The sequence below is a fragment of the Micrasema longulum genome, unplaced genomic scaffold (genome assembly GCF_059751315.1).
Source record: "Micrasema longulum isolate JH-2025_06_02 unplaced genomic scaffold, ASM5975131v1 h1tg000662l, whole genome shotgun sequence".
Taxonomy (NCBI): Eukaryota; Metazoa; Arthropoda; class Insecta; order Trichoptera; family Brachycentridae; genus Micrasema; species Micrasema longulum.
In genome coordinates, this window is record NW_028277858.1 from 847,961 (window position 1) to 869,575 (window position 21,615).

General features: G+C 31.9%; 1 protein-coding gene across 1 annotated transcript in view; it reads left to right on the plus strand.

The window, feature by feature from the left end:
• Syn1 (Syntrophin-like 1) overlaps window positions 1–21,615 on the plus strand; it is a 107,840-nt gene that overhangs the window by 46,575 nt on the left and 39,650 nt on the right. Inside the window, exon 4 of the mRNA XM_088229290.1 lies at window positions 9,247–9,332. Within this exon, the coding sequence (XP_088085416.1) occupies window positions 9,247–9,332 (86 nt within the window). The remainder of the gene's footprint in view (window positions 1–9,246; window positions 9,333–21,615) is intronic.

Sequence of the window (21,615 nt, forward strand, 5' to 3'; positions counted from 1 at the left end):
AAAGTAAAATTAAGTTTTCCGACTGAAAAATTGAGATTTTCCTTTTTTTTCCTAAACATGTTCAATTACAGGTTATCAGTAACATTTTTAGATTTTTTTTCGTGTCCGAGTGGATGAAGAATACATTTCTTATGTGAAATATAACCAGAATCCTGGAGGAAATTTTCGGCTCGATGGCTATTTTTGGTTAAAATATCTTGAAGAGAAAAATCGAGTGCTTCAGGTCCCGGTGTTCGATTCCTGGCACGGTCGACGTTTAATATTTGTTTTGAAGGTTTGACTGGTATATATATATATATATTTTTTATTAAGAAAACATACAATACAATTACATAGTTTTATAGTATATACAGTTAGACTTAACTCTAATGGACCAGTGAAGTTTCCATATTGTATTATCATTATATCTAATCTTAATTCTATGATCTAAAGTTATATATCAACTATTTTTATTTTTTCAAGTGCAAAAAAGGAGGAAATTTTCTTTTCATGAAAGTTGTTAAAAAAGTTATTTTAAAAGTTTGTAGTTAGTATTTACATAAATGTAAATATCAGAACTGTACCTGAAACGTAAGACTTGTGGGATTCATAGTCCATGATCGATGACACACACGTGCTATATAAATTCACCTGAAACATAGAGTCAAGGCTCCAAGAAGCAAGTCAGCGTTTTCTATTGAATGCAATTCATTACATTCTGCGAAACACGAGATCAGCGTCCTGCAGTACATTAACATCGTCCCTACCATGGAGATATGAATAACAAAAGAACGTGGCCTATTTGAGACCGCAGGACGTAGTCAACGCCCAGTCCATTCTAGTAAAGTTCAGTCGCTCAGTTCCAGCATGTAGTTCAAGTGCAGTCTCTTCAACCCATCATCGCTCGCGCTACGCTCGCGCTGCGCTCGCGCTACGTTCGCGCTACACAATCAAGTGCTGTATCTTATTCTCCGTGTAATAAATACGCATGAAACTACAACATCGTTTCTTCTGTCCACCCCAGCTGGGGCAGGATCACTAAAACTCATCATAACTCCCACAGACTGAACACTTTACTCACGTAACAGACGATCGAGATATTATGGTTCACTTGATGTTCCACCGTTAGGTTAGTTGCAATTATATAATGTATTTTATTAATTCAGGAAATTGGAAAAAAATATTTATCATAATGTATTTTTCGTAGCATTATTTCAGACAGGAGTCATCAAAAATGTTTCAAAAGTTAGCTTTTAACACCTTTGACATTACAAACCTGCTCAGTGAGAATACCTACCTTGAAAAGTTTGTGGCTAATTGGACAACTTGAGTCGCGTTGTAACTAAATTTTTTCAAGTATCCTGCCATTTTCAGGTAAACAATGAAATAAAATTTTGATTTATATATCATCGGAGAAAAAAAAATACGGCTAGTAACCTCTCAAAAAATATTATAAACACGTATGTATCATTAAAGAGGTATACTATTATGGACAATAAAGACAGTTAAAGATTTATCGCTGTTTTTGATATATTTAATCGTTAACTTGATAAGTTCTTCATTATCATCAATAAGGTAATATGTTAACAATATTTTAAGTGTATCCAAATGTATGTTGACAAAGCTGGATTTCACTCCCTGGGTCCTTAGAAAGTTAATCAGATTGATATGTTTTATAAAAGAGAGCGAAAATATTTTTGCGAAGGGAATATGGAAGTCTAGGTATAACTCATTAAAGGAGTTAAATCCGATCTTATCTACAAACATTTGGATATACTTATATATTGTTGATTAAACAAACGCGTATAAACATTTAAAAGTATTTTTTCTAAAGTAATCTTACCCCGATTAACAAAGTTTTCAGCTCTTTCACATCAAAAACAGTCAACAGGTGGAAGAGTTGAAGACATGTGGATGTTTAAACGTAGGCAGAACGGTGAATGTTACACAGTATGTTAAATGGCCACGTAAACCAATGGCCAATAACAGGCCATGACCCATTATAAAAGCCTAGACCTCCGTATTCTCTTTTCTAAAGTTCTCCATCTCCGTTGTAATTTTTTTATTTAAATATATTGTGTCGTTTTCAATATTTTCCCAGAGTTATTCCTCCTCGTCGGCCTCGTGGTGTAATGGTCAGCGCGTTAGCCTGCCATGCAAGAGGTCTCGGGTTCGATTCCCGACATGGTTGATATGAAATATTTATTAAAAAGAGTGTTTCACGCTAGAATATTTCATAGTCCCTGGACTGGTACCTGAAGCGTAAGACTGATCATCTTACCTTTATGTTACAAAAATGATCAAGACACGCTGCGATTGGTGTACCAATGCAGTGCCCTATGCAGCATTAGGTGCAAAAAGGGAATGATGATTCCTCATTAAATTAAGAAAAAGTTTAAAAATTCGTTAAGAAGGTACCGTTTACACGGTTTTTAAGGGCCATATCTCGAAACTTCAGGGGAACATTTTTTACTATGTTCTTACTTTTAAAAATATCTCAATAAAATTATAAATATTTAAAAAAATAAAGATATAAAAAAGGGGGGGGGGTAGGGGATTGTATTTTTTTTATTAGGATTTGAAAAAAAAATTACCATGAGATGTTTCTATGACGTTTCGCGGTCTGGCCCTGAAACACTGCGTATAATATGAAAATTGCATTATTTATAACGATAGAATTAATTTTTATCTAAATATGTTGAAGTAGGGAAGGAAAAAAATTTTGAGAAGGGTATAATAGAAGTCTAAGAATTTACAGGGCTTATGGCTGGTTTAAGTGGCCACTTAACACACTGTGTACTATTACCTATGCCTATGTTAATCCGACAATGAGAGATCATAAGCCCTGTAAATGCCTAGACTTCCATATCCCGTTCTCAAAAATGGATTCCCTCTCTGTTACAATAAATTTAGAACTTAATAACGTGTGAAATCCAGCATGTCTACAAACATTTGGACATACACAAAACATTGTAGATTTAAAAAAAATATTTCAACCGTTTTCATTCAAAACATCACGTTAGTTAGGGTCTAAGTATTAAGTTAAACTGCCTTACATCTTGTTACGATAAATTATTAAATTAAACTGTAATTAAGATATTGAGTAAAATTAATTTTGAACATTGTTTTATAACTAACTTTTATACTTTTAAACACAATATCTACCGATCTTTAATCTGCTAAGTACTCTCCTAAAAGTCTTGACTTGAGCATAGTTAATGGTTATTTTGTAATCGCAAGATGAGCAATATTCATTACTTAGCTTAAAAGCTCTGATGCTGTCACTGGGGTTTCTGTTTTAATATCTGAGACACCCTTGGGCTTAAATGGAGATAAAAAGGGCTTGACAGTGCCAGGTGAAATAGTGGACTTATCAGAAAGGATGTAGTTCCTTAATATTAAACAAATTTTGAAATTTGGACGAAAGAGTATTTTTTACTGATTGGAATGAACGTTTGAAATATACAAAATATTTTGAGCGGATTTTTACGGTTTTAACTAAATAACTATCAATGCATAGAAACAAGTTTTTATTACCTTCATAATATGAGGCACCGGGATCCATAAGAGCTTAGGCGACAATTTACATTAATTTAATCCAAGAATGTAGTTAGATGTGAAAAAATCAAATGTTCAAAGTCCAAAACCAATATTAAAGCTGGAAGCTAAATAAACAAAACAAAATCTGTATGGTCAAATAAAAGTTTTACATAAATATTATACCAAATATAACTGCTAAATTTGTATGAGCTGTCAGTTTACATATTTTATTTTCTTTTTATTTATGTTAAGGAAAAATCGTAACATTAGCCATTATTTTTTTATGAAATGATTAAGACTACAATCATTTCATAAAAAAAAACAAGTCATATATGTTTGGGAGCTATTTTGCCAAAAATTGTTAAAATATCGCTTAATTTACTCTGGCTCTATTTTATTTACAATTATAAATAAGTTGTACGTGTGTACTTATTTAATTCCTGAGAGATTATTCGCAAAGGTTGGGAGAGTATCATGAAAACTGACAATTTTGCTATTTCGGCAGTATATATTATATTCCCGACACATGCAGGCCATACGTGTATGGTATGTTGCATTACTTGAAAACAAATGTAGCTTAAATATGTTCCGATGTCTGAGTGTTCTCGATCCCTCATTTATTTTTATTTTATTGAGGTGCTTGATATCTACCTTATAGATAAATTATATATCGAACACAACGCGGCGTTTTGTCAGGAAATCAAAATGAAAAACAGTTAGAAGTTACTCGTTATTTAAATTTGAACGTAGGTTAGAAATTTGGGACTTTATAAAAGGTACTTCAAGAATTTTTTTAAACAGAATCTTTCGAGTTTATATTATTTGACGAATATGTTCTTTATATATATAATTCCTCTGTACGCGTGATGTCACTGAACTCCTTCTAAACGGCTAAACCGATTTACGTGCGGTTTTCAAAGAAGTATAGATCTTTGCGCTGTGCGTGTTCGTAGACAATAAAATCTTCAATCTAATGTGTAAAAAAGAAGTAAACAGCATAAATGTTTCATTCATCGATCTACCAGGGTTGCATTCGAGGAGAATGCATTGACAAAAAAATGGAAAGATTTTGTTTTTTTTGTGTAGAAGAAAGTTTGTTTTTAAATGTTTACAAACAGCATTTGTTTTTTGTGGATCTCAATCAGATTCTTTCCTTGAACTCCTTATAATTTCTTTCCATTTATTTCTTTTTACTTGATTTTTGGTAATACTAAAACGTGTCACTAAATCCGATACTATAAGGCTGTAGAATTTTATATTTTTGTCAAAATGCGCTCAAAAGTCCTTATTTTAATAAGAATGTTAATGATGTTTAATAACCAAAGTGTATTTAATTGATCTGATTGCATGACTCGAGTCTAAAATCGTTTTGACATGTCATAAAAAAATAGCTTTGTCTAAAAAAACGGACCTAACACAAATAAATGTTTTTCTCTAAACGGTCTTTTTTGACTTTGGCCACTTTGAAAAATCACTCTTCAATTGTATGTCAGTGAACTTCTCTTGATATTTTTGATTACTTTCACCTGTGGGATCTCGCAATTTCTCTGCTTTTACCCTTCTGTCGACGAAAACGTTAATTTTGCAAATAATCTTGCAGAAGATGGAATTAACCTGAGTAACGATTTATTATACAACTTTAAGACGGTAAAACTATAGAATAGTAATTCAGTGAAGTATTGATATCTTTGTTTTGGGTATCTTTCTCGTGTAGTCATAAATTATGCAAGATGAATTATTTTGCCTATAAACTGTAATCGCTTAGCTCGAATTTATTAGAAAGTGAATGTTGATGTAGGATGATTATCCAAACGTGTTTTCCTTCGTATACATTCGAGAACATCGATGGCACTGATTGAAACAATACATTTATTAAAAAATGTAATATATTTAAGTAATTTGCATATTACTTAAACAATTAAAAAAATTAAAAAACTTATATTTGACGTGTTGCGGAAAATAACACTTTATAAAACACGCTCTAAATAAAATATAGTGTTTTTGTAAATCTTTAAGAAATATGAATAAATGAATGGTTATTTTATTCATTATATCTGTACCTTAGAGGCAGACGGATGCAAATCCAGACGTCAAATGTTTAACAATAACCTAACGAATCTACATTCTCTAAGTTATTTTTAATAATTTAGAACATTAACTTGTATGTTCAGTTTATTAATACATTGATTTTTTCATTATAAGACTTATATTTCTTCAAAATCAATGAACATGATCATAAACTGGATACGAAAATCGAAATGTCATTTTATCAAATTCTGGATTTGCGTCCGTCTGCCTCTGAGGTACAGATATTATTAATGTGATTAAATTACAAATGTAAAAGCTTCAATTAAATTAATTTAAGAATAGAATCACTATGTAAAGTGCCCTTGAGGTATTTTATTACGAAAATGGCGCTTTATAAGTTATCCATAATAATATTAATAATAACTCAGTGAGGAACTATTATTGTATCAAAATTCTTAAGTAAAAATAAATATACATAATATCTACGGTTCACAAAAATAAGTGTAGTGAGTGTTTTTGTCTCGTTTCAATGTTTCCACTTTTTTAATTGTCAAGGCTGAATTTTTGAGTAAAAGAATCATTTGGTTTCAATGTTTGTCTTATTTATTCCAATTTGTGATTATTCTGGATGAATTACTGTGTATTAGAATGAGTCATTGTTGATTTATTTGTTATCTACTGTACCCGACCTAGAGTGAACAGTGGATCATTCCCATGTTTTAATGAAACCGCCTTAGATCTTTATATCGTTAGTAAATCTGAAAAAAAACAATGTAGTCCGAAAATCATGCTACAGTTCGATTTGAAACCATTACAAAAATACACCCCTCTCGCCACCTTGACCCTTCACATACATTTTATTGTGTAGTAGTACATATAACTATGAATAATTAATGTATTAAAACAAATAATGCTGTAGTAAACCGGGCGTATTCTCTTTTTACCGAAAAAGCGACTGTTTCTTCATTCCAATAAAAGAAAATGCTCAGAAAGTTCGGAAAATACATCAATATTTTAACCAACTTCGGAGTTCATTTCTGGATTCTTTATCGAGTTTTTGCTGTTTCAAATATAATTATCTAACAATTTCGGTAAGCGGAAACGTGGTTGTACTTTCCAGGAAATGAATCAAATGAGAAAAAAATAAGAAACACGAACGTTTTACGTCATATAAAATAATGAAAAATTATATATCCTATTTATTAGGTCGCGTCCGGACGTCAAATTTATTACATGGTTTTACACTTAGGAAAATGCGACTTGTCCTTGCATGTCAGGGTCTCGATGGAAAAACGTGATCATTAAAAATACGCTTTTCTCTCGAGTACAAAGCAAGTGTGTAGAACTTTCAATTAATCGATTAATTTTTTTATATTTTTTAAATGTAAATTTATTTAAAATATTAAAATACGCGAAAAAATGTATTTCTTTTTTGAATGCTTCTTGCTATCTCCTCTCCCGTTAAAATTACAGCTTCTTTCTAGGTAAATATTTGCCTATCTGTAAATATATTATTTTACGGAATATTCTTTTGGGTTAAAAAAAATATTTTAGATCTTTGAGTAAGTTGTTTTTTGTACAAAATCTGTTATACCGTATTTATTTTTCTATATTATATAAATAGGAACTATACCATAAATAGGAACGTATTTATTTTTCTCTCGATTATAATTATATAATTCTTTTAATATAAAAATCAAACACTGATTTGAGTTTACTAAACTCTTTATTTTATTTTTACAATATTTTGTGACAATGAAAAAAAAGAAAAGTTTTCAGTATACTTAAATCAGTGTTTGATTTTTATATTAAAAGTATAAATATAGAGTTTACAAAATAAAAGTCAAATCAATAAATAAATTGCGATTTGACACCATTTCGTAAATTACAAGTCGTTTGGAAACATTATATTCATTAGAGACGTCAGTTGCTTAAGGTATGGTATGTAGTACCTATATATGTTTTGCGTGCAAACTAAAGAAACGGTTCTTCATAGAGCGTTAAAATTTACTGTAAATCCTACTAGCCCCTGTGAGCCTATGCCTTATTATTCTTTATCCGTATTCATACTCTCGGAGCCGCAAAGCCACCGCTGAAAAAGCGTCTTTGCAAATAACTTCAGTCGTTTTTATACTGAAACTTAAAAGGGAAGAGTTTCGTCTTGTGCCCTTTCAATGTATGTTTACTGGAATCGCTAGAAACGGGATTTTCCCGAAGCGCGTCCACAAAACACGGATAAGCATTTTTCTTCATTTTTCAAATCCCCTTCTAGTGAAAATGAGTTTATCGCGGGTTCGGTTTCTCTAGGTATTTGCGGAAGTCGCGAAAAACATAATCGGCACGTTTTGTATTGCAACTGAACGACGATCATCCAACGATTTGCATCATTTGCGAGCCTTAACACGTTATAGGAAGTCATATTTTGCTATAACATGCACTTAAGGGAATTTGATAACAAACGACCTGGTTTATGCCGAATCTACTGTTTTTTAAACCACGAGTTCAAACGTCCATGTTCCAATGTCCAACCCAATATTGATATATGTTTGAATTTTTAACTTTTATCATAATGTTTGCTTCTACTTTATATATTTACACAACTTTATTATACTGTGAACTGGTACATTACTCATGCAACTCGGAGATTCACCGACCAAAAAACAAAGTCTTGTTTTATGTAGGTCGTATTATAACAATAAAAACATAAAAGTACTCTAAAGACAGACATTAATTGATGTTTTCTTCTTGACACCCTTTTAACGTAAAATTTCGAGTGTTTACAAACCTCGTTGATAACCATTTGGAAAATTTAAAAGCACTTTAGTATTCACAGCATTCGACTTCAGTTTATTTTATCTTAAACTCTTACCAGATCTCGATTAATCACATTAAAATATTTATTTATTTATTCTAAAGAAACAAGCAGTCGACAATGATATAGTAACATTAAACAAAATACAGTTTAAAGACAGACCAGCAAAGTTTCTAAATAAGAATCATACATATTATTGAATTGTGTTACAACAAAAGGGTGTGTTTATGTGTATTTGTATGAGAGTAAGTGTATATGTGTGTTTATGTGCATTAGTGTAGGAGTAAGTGTTCAGGTGTGTGTAAGTGTGAGCATCATTAAATAGTAAGTGGGATCGTATCTCAGCCAGAAATAAGGAGTCTTAATTTATTTTTAAATAAATTAAGGGGCATGTAAAATATATCTATAGATGAAAAAAAAGCATTATAGTTAGAGCAAGAACGATAGAGTAAAGAGTGTTGTGCATAGTTAGTGCTACAGACTGGCAGATGGAACAAATACTCATTTCTTGTCACGCGAAAGGAGACATTGAGATTAATTTTGGAGAGTAGGTTAAAAAAGTCTACTTTATTATTTAATAATTTATGTAAATAGCATAATTCAGATGCAGTGCGTCTATTTTCAAGGGTAAAAAATCCATTTTGTTTGGCAGATGTAAGTACTAAGCGGCTGTAAATATTATGTGTTGATTCGATTATACATACAAAGATTAAATTATCAGTAAAATCGAATCTAATCTTCAAACCGTCTTCCATTTTTGATTCGTTTTGTCCTTGTGTTGCATAAAAATCCGCTGTAAATCTCAAATTTTATTGCAAACTTTTTGTACCTGTATAGTATACTATATCAACATGGTAGTAATATTCATTGTTGTTTTTTAATTTTAGACGAGTCTATCAGCAAGCTCCGAGAGTTCCGAGGAGTCCGATCGCTGGCAACCCGTGTTCGCTGCCATTACGGACACTGAGCTCAGGTGAGTGCGCATCACTTCTCTCCTTCATTCCTGTCTCCTACCTTCGTAACCACTTAAGCCGACTACCACAAGGTACTGCTTGCAACTCGACTCGGTGCTTAGTTTTCCCTCTACTCTGTATTGAATGCACTTAACTCACATATCGTTGACAGATTCAGCAAAAATACGGATATCTTTATGTATGCTTTATTAATTTGTTAAGTAAGTAGCACCTTAAGAACCAATATAAACTTTTAATAATATTACATTTATTATCAAGAAAATATTTTTTCAAATTGCATCAAAAATATATTATATGAATAAAAGACGAGTAATACTTTAATCCACAAATTTAGAATATCCAGTGACCGGTTTCATCGCTTTCGCGACATCTTCAGACTCTGTTTTTCTCCTCATTGGTTATCTTGGCTCATCTTGGCTGCTTAAATTTTATTATATTAATCTCAAATTATTTGATGAATAAAAATTACAACAACATTTTTTATTTGTTGTTTTACTGTGAGGAAGACAGTTTTGTTTATAAGTGCGTTCTAGATTAATTCGAATATACGTATTATATTTAATTTGTATTAAGTATTAATCATCATTGCCTTATTCTATAGAATTGAAATGCTTTTGATTTTCCTTTCATTACAAATGAAGGAGAAATCAATCCCAGATGATTGATGTACCGTCGTTACTGGAACAAGTGGCATTATATGTTCCGATCCTCCGGCTGCGAAATATTGATGTACCGTTTCTCGATCAGCAACAAACTATAGCTGGCACGCACCAATGCGCAATGTCCCGATTGCGTCGCACTGTAAACTTAAGACGGAATCTGGACTTTTTTGGTGCAAGTCTTTTTACATTTAAACAATCACTAAAATAGGTCTGATTGTGTCTTTGAGTAGTTTTTTTTTGTCTTAGCTTTAATTTTCTTTGGTTGTATTTTATTTATTTAATTATTTATTTATACATCAATGGTTCAAACAACCTTTGAAAATAAAAAGTTTTGCAGAAATAATTGCAGGAGTGAACAATTCATTCAGATATTCTATTATTTTCTTCTGCTATCGAATGAATGGCCAGAATTTTATGCGGACTTCGAAGGTTAAAGATCTAGGCATCACTTTTGTGAGTTCACTGACATTTCATGATCAGATCGAAACAGTTTATAGTACTTCGTTGAAGGTGTTAGGATTCGTCTTGCGTACAGCCAGGGTTTTTGGTAATACCTACACGAGTACTGAGAATTCTTTATAACTCGTTGTTGCGAAGTAGACTTGAGAGTGGCTCAACTCTGGGGACCGTGTGAGTTGAAGTACTTTCTTATGGTGGAGAGGGTTCAGAAGAATTTTTTTCGGTTTCTCTCCATGAGGGAGTGCGGATATTATCCATGGCTCTATCCCACTGAGTTCCTCCAGGGAATGCTCGGTTATAGCAGTTTGAAGACCAGAAGGACTGTGTATTTAACTACGCTCTTCTTTCGATTGTTGCGCGGTATTAATTGACAACCCTGAAATCATGCGGAGCATTAGCTTTTATATTTCGGATAATTACCTTAGACAGCATCAGAATAGACTCTTTCACATTCCAATATATAGGACCAACCCGCCAATGATTATGCCTGTTGGAAGGTCTATCTCTATGTTGAGCAATATTACTTTGGACATTGACATTTTTCACGTCTCTGAGAGAGTTTTTCGTTACAAGATTTTCTTACTTTTTTAACAGGTTATTCTATGGATATTATGTGGTATTTTTATATACACCTAATTTTACCTTATTATTTTAATTATTTCTATATGTATGAATTAAGATATTCCATTTTGTAATGGGCATATTTATAAATGAATAAATAAAATTGAAATTGAATAATTGAAATATATACCTAATACACAATATGAAATATAACAGAATAATCAAAACTAAACAATTAAGTGAATGAAAAATATTACTAAAAAAAACAAGAAAGTAAAAAGAAACATAACATAATATCTAAGATGACAAATGAAAGATAACAATTGAGGTAAGAAAATCTTATTTTCTAAATATAAATATAACACAGTAAAGTTGAGAATAATTTAACATAAAAATAATGTGGCTGGTATTTAACTAGTTAATAATGAAAAAAAAACAATACTACAATAATACTTTGTAAAAAATAAGTTTTTTAGAGCAATATAAAAACTTAAATTATCGAAATAACACCTATAACACGTCTGGTTATATTTTAAAGATATTTATTGATTCAGTTTATACTTTACAAGCACTAGGAAATCAACTTAATACAATATCGTTGGTTACACGGGTTGACAAGCACTGATTTTACAGATTGAGAGGCAGCGGAATTGTTGTTCACAACAGGGGGTGATCTCGGGTTCCGGGTGGCCAAAACACGTGTGTGCCTCGGACAACTGAACTAGCTCTTCCTAGTAATATGATGTCTCGCACCGTATTCAGAAGTTAGCGAAAGGGCCGAACAGCCAGCATTCGTACTTCACTGAGTAGGTACTCGGGATCAAATCCTAGAATCTCGATTAATCTAATTATATGTCGGACCAAAGAACCCGGATGAGCCAAATAAGGCAAGCAACTAGGTTAGCAGGGGTTGACAGTATAATATGACTGTACAAGATCTCGATTAATCAAATTATATGTCTGACCAAAGAACCCGAAGGTGCCAAACAAGACAAGCAACAAGTTAGCAAGGATTGACAGTATAATATGACTGTACGGGATGAGAGCCAGGGCATACCCTAGTACCAAAGAGTTCCAGAAAAGGAAAGCAAGCTGGTTCGCTAGGAGAGCCCTGAGTGGGTGTCCTTACCAAAAAGTACCAAGAAGTTAGGTAAGCAGAAAGGTTAGAGGACGACCCGGAATACTCTGACTTCTGGGGCTAGAAATCCGCCTTATAAAGGCCAAAATCGAGGGGGGGGTGAGAAATTTAGGGGTTTCGCGGGGCCTGAGGTAAGCGCAGGTGGCTGGAGGGCATCGCATTGGAATGCGGCCGAATATGCAAACCTATACCATATGTTAGAGGAGTTGTTTATACGTAACTATCTCGTAAGAAACGGATAACAATTTGCGAAAAAATGTATAGGGAAAAAGCGGGTGCTATGCACCTTTATTTTGTCAGTTGGTTAGAAGAAGTTGCCATTTGGCAATTAATCCACCAATATACAGTTTATATTCTGTACAAAAATAAAGAAATAAACAAAAATACGCATACGAGGAAACAAAGAAATTCATTAGTTTTCTAAAAAATAACGAGTGAGATTACATTTGAATTCATTACCAGAGTTTGTATTAAAAATATCAAATATTTGTTCAAACTTATTTCCATACCAATGTATCCTGGATTTAGGTGAATGCATTTCGAAGTTGGTTCGAGAATTGTTACAAAAATATTATTTTACTTTTAGTGCACCTAGGTATTTATTTATTTAACAATTTATATACATATACCATATATTATATACATATAAGGGCGGGCATATTGCCTTAAGGCAATTTCTTCCTACCTACCCCAACCGTTCAGTTTGAGAAAATTCCAAATACATGGACATATTGAATCTTACAATTTTACACAAAAAATAAAAACAAAGATTAACAAAATAAAAATATATAAAAAAAAATTAACACTATACTATGAAGGAGAGAGGACGGGAAGGAAAGGAGAAGGATAAAAGAACAATTTAAATATTTAGATAGTAACATTTTAATTTTGACTTAAATGTAAATAAAGAAGGGTCGTTTCTAACATTAGTAAGTAGATTATTCCACAATCGAGCGGCTACTACTGTGAAAAAGGAGGCAAGAAAATTAGAGCGATGACAGGGTATTAAAAGGTATTCGAATTTGAATTAGTTCAAGTAGAGTAGGGCCGTCAGTTATTGATTTCATTATTTTTATTCAGAATAACAAATCAGTTACAACTCCAGTTGTAATTTATTTTAATTGTACCTGTATATAAACAAATAAAATGTATTTTATTGTACAGCTCCTGCATCATAAAAAACCGAATGCATAAAAAATAATTAAATTTAGTGTTTCTGTGTTTTTATATTGAGTATTTCAACTGTGGAAGTATTTAAATGGTATTTGATACTGCAAAACAGTCAATTGTCGTTTAGCATTTATATGTGTATTGTGGGAAGATCTGATGTCACGGGAAAATGCTAAATTAATCTATACACTAAGTTTTTAACACTTACGAATGATATTACGTTTACGAGATAAACTGATTTATGTGACCATTCTGTTGTAATTAATGTGTGTTTGAGTTACGATCTTTCATTTCCACTTCCCGACTGTGCATTTGGTGTAGATGGCGTAATTAAAACTTTTGCGGAGTTTAGTATCGGCGCTCCTACGGGGTGAGACAGGGACGGGGGCCGGAATGGGGTTGTAGCCCCCTCCCTTCTACATAGTTGGCTTAAGTTTTCCGATCACATTTACCGCGACGGATCTGTAAATACCAAGATTAATTGTTTTATCAAAATTATAGAGCAGTTAAAAAAAAACAAATATTTTATTTTTTAAGCCTTGACAATGCAACCGTCATGTTCTAAAACCGGTCGGCAGATGAGGTTATTGAGTAATTTTACACAAAGTAAATACATAGTTATGTTTGCTATTTTTTTCAACTGCTCTATAATTTCAATAACATAATTAATCCTGGTCTCAATTGTAATACATAATATTAAAGCAACGAACAACAGTTATTGCTAGAAAAGTGTTTGCCAGGAATAGAATATCAATATTGTTTAAAAATATAAATTTAAAAACTTGTTATCAATACCGTTATTTGTTTAAATGTATGAACTAAGGAAAATATCTTATAAAAAAAAAATGTGCTTGAATGAAGAGTGAGGTTTTTTCTTATAGATTTAGGTAATGAACTACGAGTATAAATATAAACGATATATTTTCAAATTTTGAAAAATAATTTCTTAAATTTTTGTTCCTCAAATAGTGCACAGCCAATTTCACTGCAGAAAAAAACATATTTTATTTTCTCTAACAAAAATAACTGACATTAAAAAAAGGAAGAAAAAAAATGTTCTTAAAAGATAATATAAATCAATTGAATCGAAATTGAGGAATGTTCAAAAAAATAAAAGGTGGATAGTGAAAAATGAGAATTTTTAAAAAAGCATCCTGACAATATGCTGAAAGAATGAAATAAGTACGATTTCAATTGATAATAATCAAGAAAAATATCTATGAAAAAGTTTTAACTTCAGTTTTTATTTTCATTACTTGCTCTTTAAAGATTGGGGTTTCGATTTGTCGTTTATTCAATGCAAAGTTTCATAATATAATAAAAGACTGGTTAGTTCTCAATAAATTTGGTATATTATTTATGATTTTTATAACAAAATATAAAGTGAAGATACATTTTACAGAGCAAAGCCCCGAAAACACCAAGAAATATAAATGTTAGTTCTTTGTCAAACTATTAGAACTTAAATTAAGTTATAAATTTGTCTGAATAAATGGATAAAATCATTTGTAATTTTATTTATTTATTTGACGGACTTATGCAGTCCACTCTGGACGGTAAATACAATTTCTTATAATAAATACAGGGACTTATAAAATAAAATACAACTAAATAAAATTAAAGCTAGGACAAAAAAAATAAAAATTACTACCTCAAGACAAGATCCGGTCTATCTTAGTGATTTTTTAAATCTATGAAGACTTACACCAAAAAAGTTCAGATCTTGTCTCGAGTTTACAATACGACATAATCAGGACATTGTTGCATGCAATCCATTGTTTGTGCTGTGTTGATCAAGGAACAGCACATTATTATTTCGCAACCGGCAGATTGGAACATTGAATGCCACTTGTTCCAGTAACGATGGTACATCAATTAAGCCATTCAGTAAATTAAACATAAATATGAAGTCAATGTTATTTCTACGTTTTTGTAGACTTGAAATTTTTAACATTGACTCCATTTCTCCGTAAGTGTAGTCTCCCCCTCTCGAGGCCAATCATCCATGATATTTTTCTTAGCAAACGATGTTGCACCGATTTGATATGATTTATCCGGCTTACATAGAAGGTAGACCAGATCACGCATGCATATTCTAAAAGAGGACGAACGAGTGAGAAATGTAGTGTTTTAACCGTGAACATATTAGTAAAGTCACTAGATGTCGTGCTAACAAAACTCAAGAGTTTTAGTGACTTGTTAATCATAGTATCAATATGATATATTTGTAAATAAAATTGTAATTAACTGTGCCTTTATCGATTATGTTTTTATCGTCTTTTTGTGGTCAAGTTTCTGGAAGACTGTGGTACCTACTCCAAGATTATCATTAAATTTCAGTCGAATTCGAAGCACTTAACATTATTTTTTCCGAGAGGGTGAAAAGTAAATAATATTTTTAAGAGCTACTCAAAAGGGTCATTTCAGTACCTAGAGTAGGTACAGAGCACGTACTGTAGCCGAGGTCAATTGTTGCGAGTTCGATCGATCGTCTTGATGACATTTGAGAAGTGTTCTTAGAATTTTGAAGTGATCTTACAACCATAGAATGGAACTTGACATAGATTGGGAAAAATATCCACTGCCTGGTTTTGAAGATTTCATGAAATCATTTTATGCTTTATGTAGGTACTCGTATCTAGTACCAACTTAATTCGAGATATAAAAGCGCCCACCTCTTTTCCGAAACTGTTTTTCAAAAAACTATTGTCTTTATTCAGCTTCGTATACTTTCTATCAATTTTTTAAAACTATTTTAATTGACTGAAAATGATATATTTCTTTAGAATCAAATCGCGAAAATAACAAAGCATTTCGTGGGCATTCTGCAAAAATAGAGAAATTTGAGTTTAAAAGTTTGTTAAGCATAAACAAAAAAATTTATAACTAAACGTTATAAAGCCAATTAAAAGAAATGCTACATTAAAAAAAGGTTTATCAAGTTACATTTACGAAAAAGTTTTCATTAAAAAATAGCGTTTTTATTGTAATATTTTTTACTAAATAAAAAAGTCTCTTTGTGATATGGTTTTATTTGTCACTCTACGTGACTTGTTCAACTATTTTTTATATTCCGATATTTTGCTTTATTAAGTATTTTAAACGTTGGGTTAAATCAATAAAAACAAAGAATAAAAAAAAAACGATTTTCTGTTATTTTTTTTTTAGGATTATCAGTGTCCTCGATAAAAGGGATGCTAACAATATTACCTTATCATTAAGACAAAATAGCAAAATTTTTATGCAAATGCTTTTTCTCAGAATGCCCACGATTATTTATTCATTGTACCCCTCACTGCAGTGTTGTCATTTTAAATTACTAAATAAATGCCTAACTAAATAGGGCGGCCGTACTTCCCGGATCCTGCGTCGAAAGGGAGAACGTAGTACTTATTTGTATATATTGGTAAAGTAATATTTTTCTTCTCAGTCGTTTGTCGGTGCAGTCGTGGTCATAGTGGTGGACGAAGCACATATCCAGGATCTGCCTTCGTCCGCTTCTGTCTTCACCAATTCTCAACGCTTTCTGGCGAGAGACGCCAGTTGCCGTTGTGAGCACGTCTCCTCCTTCCACGAGACTGAAATGTTTCAATCCGTCCTTGTTTTACTAATTTCGCCATTGTTTATATTTGCCTTGTGACGCTGATAAAGTACCTAAGAACGGGAAGAAAGACGCTGTTTAATCCCGAATTCTAAAGAGCTCAAATGTTTGTCATATTAAAAAAAAAATGGTTACTTTACTAGAAGAGTGCATTATCAATTGAACTGGTAAAACCTGTGCCAAAGGACAACATTTTACAATTTTTGTTTAGTTTGGTTTATTTATTTTTGACACAAACCCAAACAAATAAAAACAAAACATCACGCCGTTTCTCAGTAGGGGTAGGCAGAGAAGATATAACGCCATATCACTCTATATTCGCATATATACCTCGCTTTCTCTGCATTCATATATCTCGTGCGCGCACGTCGATTATTACAACCTTTTGACATGTCAATTTTTCAGTATTTGTTAGATTTGGTCATGCCATGTCTTTCTTGGTCTCCCTCGTTTTCTGCATCCATCAACATTCACACCGTAAATCGTTTTAGCCGTTTTCTCGCTGTCCATTCGCTTTGCATGTCAAATCCAACGCAACACTCCTTTCTTGATTTTGTCGATAGTGCCTTACATAATGCATCGTGGGATCTCGACATTTGTGCATCTATTATACATCGTTTTACCACACATTCGCCCGAGAGATCGCATTTCGACAGCATTTCGAATAGTTTTTTACGTATGCAATAAATAATTGATTTGAAATTAAAATACATTGTCATAAATCTCGATTAAATGTAGGTATCCTAGATTATATGGTGGCTGTAGAGTTTTTGGTATCATTTCATTGCATTTCCATCTATCAATGTATATTATTTCTTGCTTGTATTTGGAGTATTTTAATATGTAGGTTGTCCATAAAATCCGGAACATTTTGCGCCAGCACCACATTAACCTTTTATAGGACACCCAGAACAAAGTATCGTAATAACGTACACTGGTAGATCAATCTTCCACTCAGCTTTTTCAAGTGCTTTATGTTTATTATCTTAAAATTAACACATTTTATTAGGTTTTCAAGACATAAATCAACACAAAATATGTGTCCTATAAAGGTTTAACGCGTCTATCTTCCTTCGTTGTCTTTCTATTAAGGTCCAAGTGTTCTCTAATTGAACGTAGTTATGCAGAAATCAGCCAGTCCATAATTTTGAAAAAAATGATATGTTATCGGAAGCAGTAAAGTCAATTCTGTGTCCTGCTGAAAACAGCCAGACCGCTTTCATTCAAAAAAAATATTTAATCATCTTCTGAAAATGGTGTCCATCACAAAAACGGCATTTCTCAATTTGCAGAAAACACCCACAGCACTAGAAAAATCTTGACAAATTTGATAAATCATTAAAACTGGTCAAATATATAATTATATTCTTGTTTGTAATAGTAAAAAAACGAATATAGTCGTGTTTATCATTTGTTAAAGTCAAAAACATTCCAACTGTTGTGAAGATTAGTTTATTCGCTCTTTTCACAGAGGTGCTATTATCTCAGTTTCATTTTTCTCTGATTGGATGCTTTCTACATAACAACGTTCAATTATAGCACACAACCTTTACTTTTAAGCGAGATCTTTTTTTCAGTTCACTTCATTATGTTTAAATAATTGTGAATTTTCTTAAATTAACTTTTTTTTTTAAATCGGCAAATCATTTCAAAATATTTGGACCCTCACACAATGTGCACAACTCGGATAAAATATTGTATTTCAAAAAGTAAGACGTGATATTCTCAACAGCTTCGTCTCTGTTGAAAAAATATCCAATATAAAAAATAATCAATACATGTTATTATATTATTGTAAATACCTAAATCAATCAGAGGGAGAATTGTGAAGAATCTCAAACTTATATCAGAGTTTAATATGAATGCAATTTTTATTTCGTTTTGATAAACCAATTTTAACTGAAACATAAACAAAGCTTTTTTTATAAAAAAGCAAAATTTATTAGTATTCTTTTACCGTAAAAAAACCATGCGTAAAAAACGTGTTAAAAAATACTCTAAAAGGTTGGTTTAATGAAAGTTAATTAAAATGTGTCTTCTCTATCCTCTAAAAAGTTGGGTCGTGTGATATTAATCAACCGGGCTTAATCCGATGCTTAATAATATATAAAGCCTTGCCTTTTGTAAAAACTTTGTGGTACGTACGGTAAACTTATTCTACGGTCGTTGAATATGTACGTTTTGCACGTATGTAAATTACATGTCAAATTATATGTTGTATCTCGCTCCATCGCAAAAAATATATCTATGAAAATACTTGTACCATTTAATTTAATAATAATGTAATAAATTGTTACTTTATATTTTATTTGGTAAACAAACAGTATGTACAAAATACATTATTTCCTTTTTTTGTAGCGTTAGTGTAGGACACTGTAGGACACTCTAATACCCACAAAAAATGTTTACGTCGAAGATATAATAATTACAATTATGATTAAAAAAACAAATATAGAAAACTAGCATATAAATACGTACTTCCTTATATATTACAATAATGACTTAAATATGTACACCTTTAATATTTCTAAGACTTTTGACTTAAATTTCATTGGCCTGAAAAATATCAACCTCGGTAAACCTATACTTATAATATTGCTCGCATGTTCTAGGTATTGTGGGTTGATTGAAATAATTAGTTTATTTATTTATTTTATAAGCTAATTCAACAAAGAAACATAGAATTAAAAAGTATTCGTCGGTTTTTTATTTGTTAATAGAATATTAAACTAAGATATAAAAAAAAATAGGTATCGTATTATCAGTGCTATGATTTTTTTAGGTTTTGTGTTTCTGAAATTAAGCCGCGTGTGACGTCTCAAGTTCTCTTTCGCTTCTTCTCAGTTGGTTCTGCCGATTGGTCCGTTGAAAATAAGTAAACCGGAAATCTTCCGCAACTATCTTATCATTGGTTGATTCATATGAACTAGTGACGTCGTTCAAAGTAGTTCGTTTTTTATAATAATTAAAAACATATATTTTTTCGTACATTTTCAAGAAATTTGGCCGTATAATTTAATGTTCTAATTTTTACCGTGCCTTAGAAATATTTTTTTGTATCCAATATCCCGTAGGGCTGAAGTTCCTCATTAGAGAATTACATAGATAGGATTACATTTGTTGTTTTTAAAAAAAAAAAAAAAATCGCGAGTTGACGCATTATCTGTGTAAAACAAAAGATTTTTTTGGTCTAGCTGGCTCTCGAAATGGAAGTCCTCCAAGGAGATTACGGGAACCTATTTTTTTATGTATTGGTTCATACAAAAATAATTGGTCTAACATATATCTTCCGATTTTTAAGAAATTTATACGCGGGTTTTCAGTGCCATACCGCGAAACTACAGAGGAATATTTTCTGATAGCTTTTTTTAATAAAAAAAAAATGAGATCAAAAACATATATGACCAACGCAACGAAGCGGTACACATCGACGCGGATTAGGGATAAGGCTGGATAGGGGCAGAGTACTTACTAGACAGGGGCTTACTAGACAACGCCTGAAAATACTTTTCAATTTTTATACTTCTTCTTGGACCAGTTGGTTTTATCAACAATATTTTGAGTTTTTCCAAATTTCATATTGTTTACAAGCATCTTAATACATCTTGAAATGTGAATTCTCCTCAAAAACGGCACAAGTACCCAAACGTTTTGTCTTTTTAGTGTCTTTGAAAGCTTTGTGAAAAGTGCATGATTCTGGTTTTTGTACAGAGTTTATCCGCTGTCTCTCTGGAATCCTTTACCAGCTGTTCCATTTGTTGGCAGAAAGCAGAAACAATGGCCTGAGTAGCAGATATTCGTTTCCCCATTGTGAGGGGATAGTCCACTTTTAAAGCTGTCACTGTAGTCGCTTTGTTCGCCCCCTCCAACACCCTGCATCCCGCACCTTCCTACCAATGCCCTTTGTACGGTTTTTACTATCGATGTACATTAGCGTTAGCATTCCGAATTGTGGCGATAGTTATATTTGTAAACTCATTGTTTTGAACTTTTAGGTCACATTTATATAAGTTCTGTCAGAAATTTTTTAACAATTTTTAAAACAAAACAATTTTGTACAAAAAAGGAAAACTTTTCGAAACTTTAACTTATTTTTGATTTTTAACCATTACTAATGATCGAATAACCCGGCCTAAACGATTAAATGATTTCATAATTATGTATGTACACTCCATTCATAAACTTTGCTTATGTGTACGTAACAATTATTTTTCATATTAATCATTTAAATTTGCGTTCTTACACCAGAAACATTGTGAAACTGAGATAATAGTACCTTTGTGAAAAGAGTGAATAATCAAATCTACACAACAATCGGAAAGTTTTTAACTTTATCAAATGATAAATAATTAATTCATTAGTTTCTTTTTAATATTACAAACAAGAATCTCATTATGTATTTGACCAGCTTTAATGATTTTTTAAGTACTGTAAGATTTTTCCAGTGCTGTGGGTGTTTTCTGCCAATTGAGAAATGCCGTTTTTGTGATCGGCACCGATTACAGTAGGTGAATAATACAGTTTTTTGTATGAAAGCGGTCTGGCTGTTTTTAGCAGAATATAGAATTGACCTTACTGCACCCGATAACATCAATATCGCATTTTTTACAAATTGTGGACTGGCTGCTTTCTGCGTTACTGCGTTCATTTGTATTTTTACTTGCCTTATTAAACATCCGAACGCTCTGTAA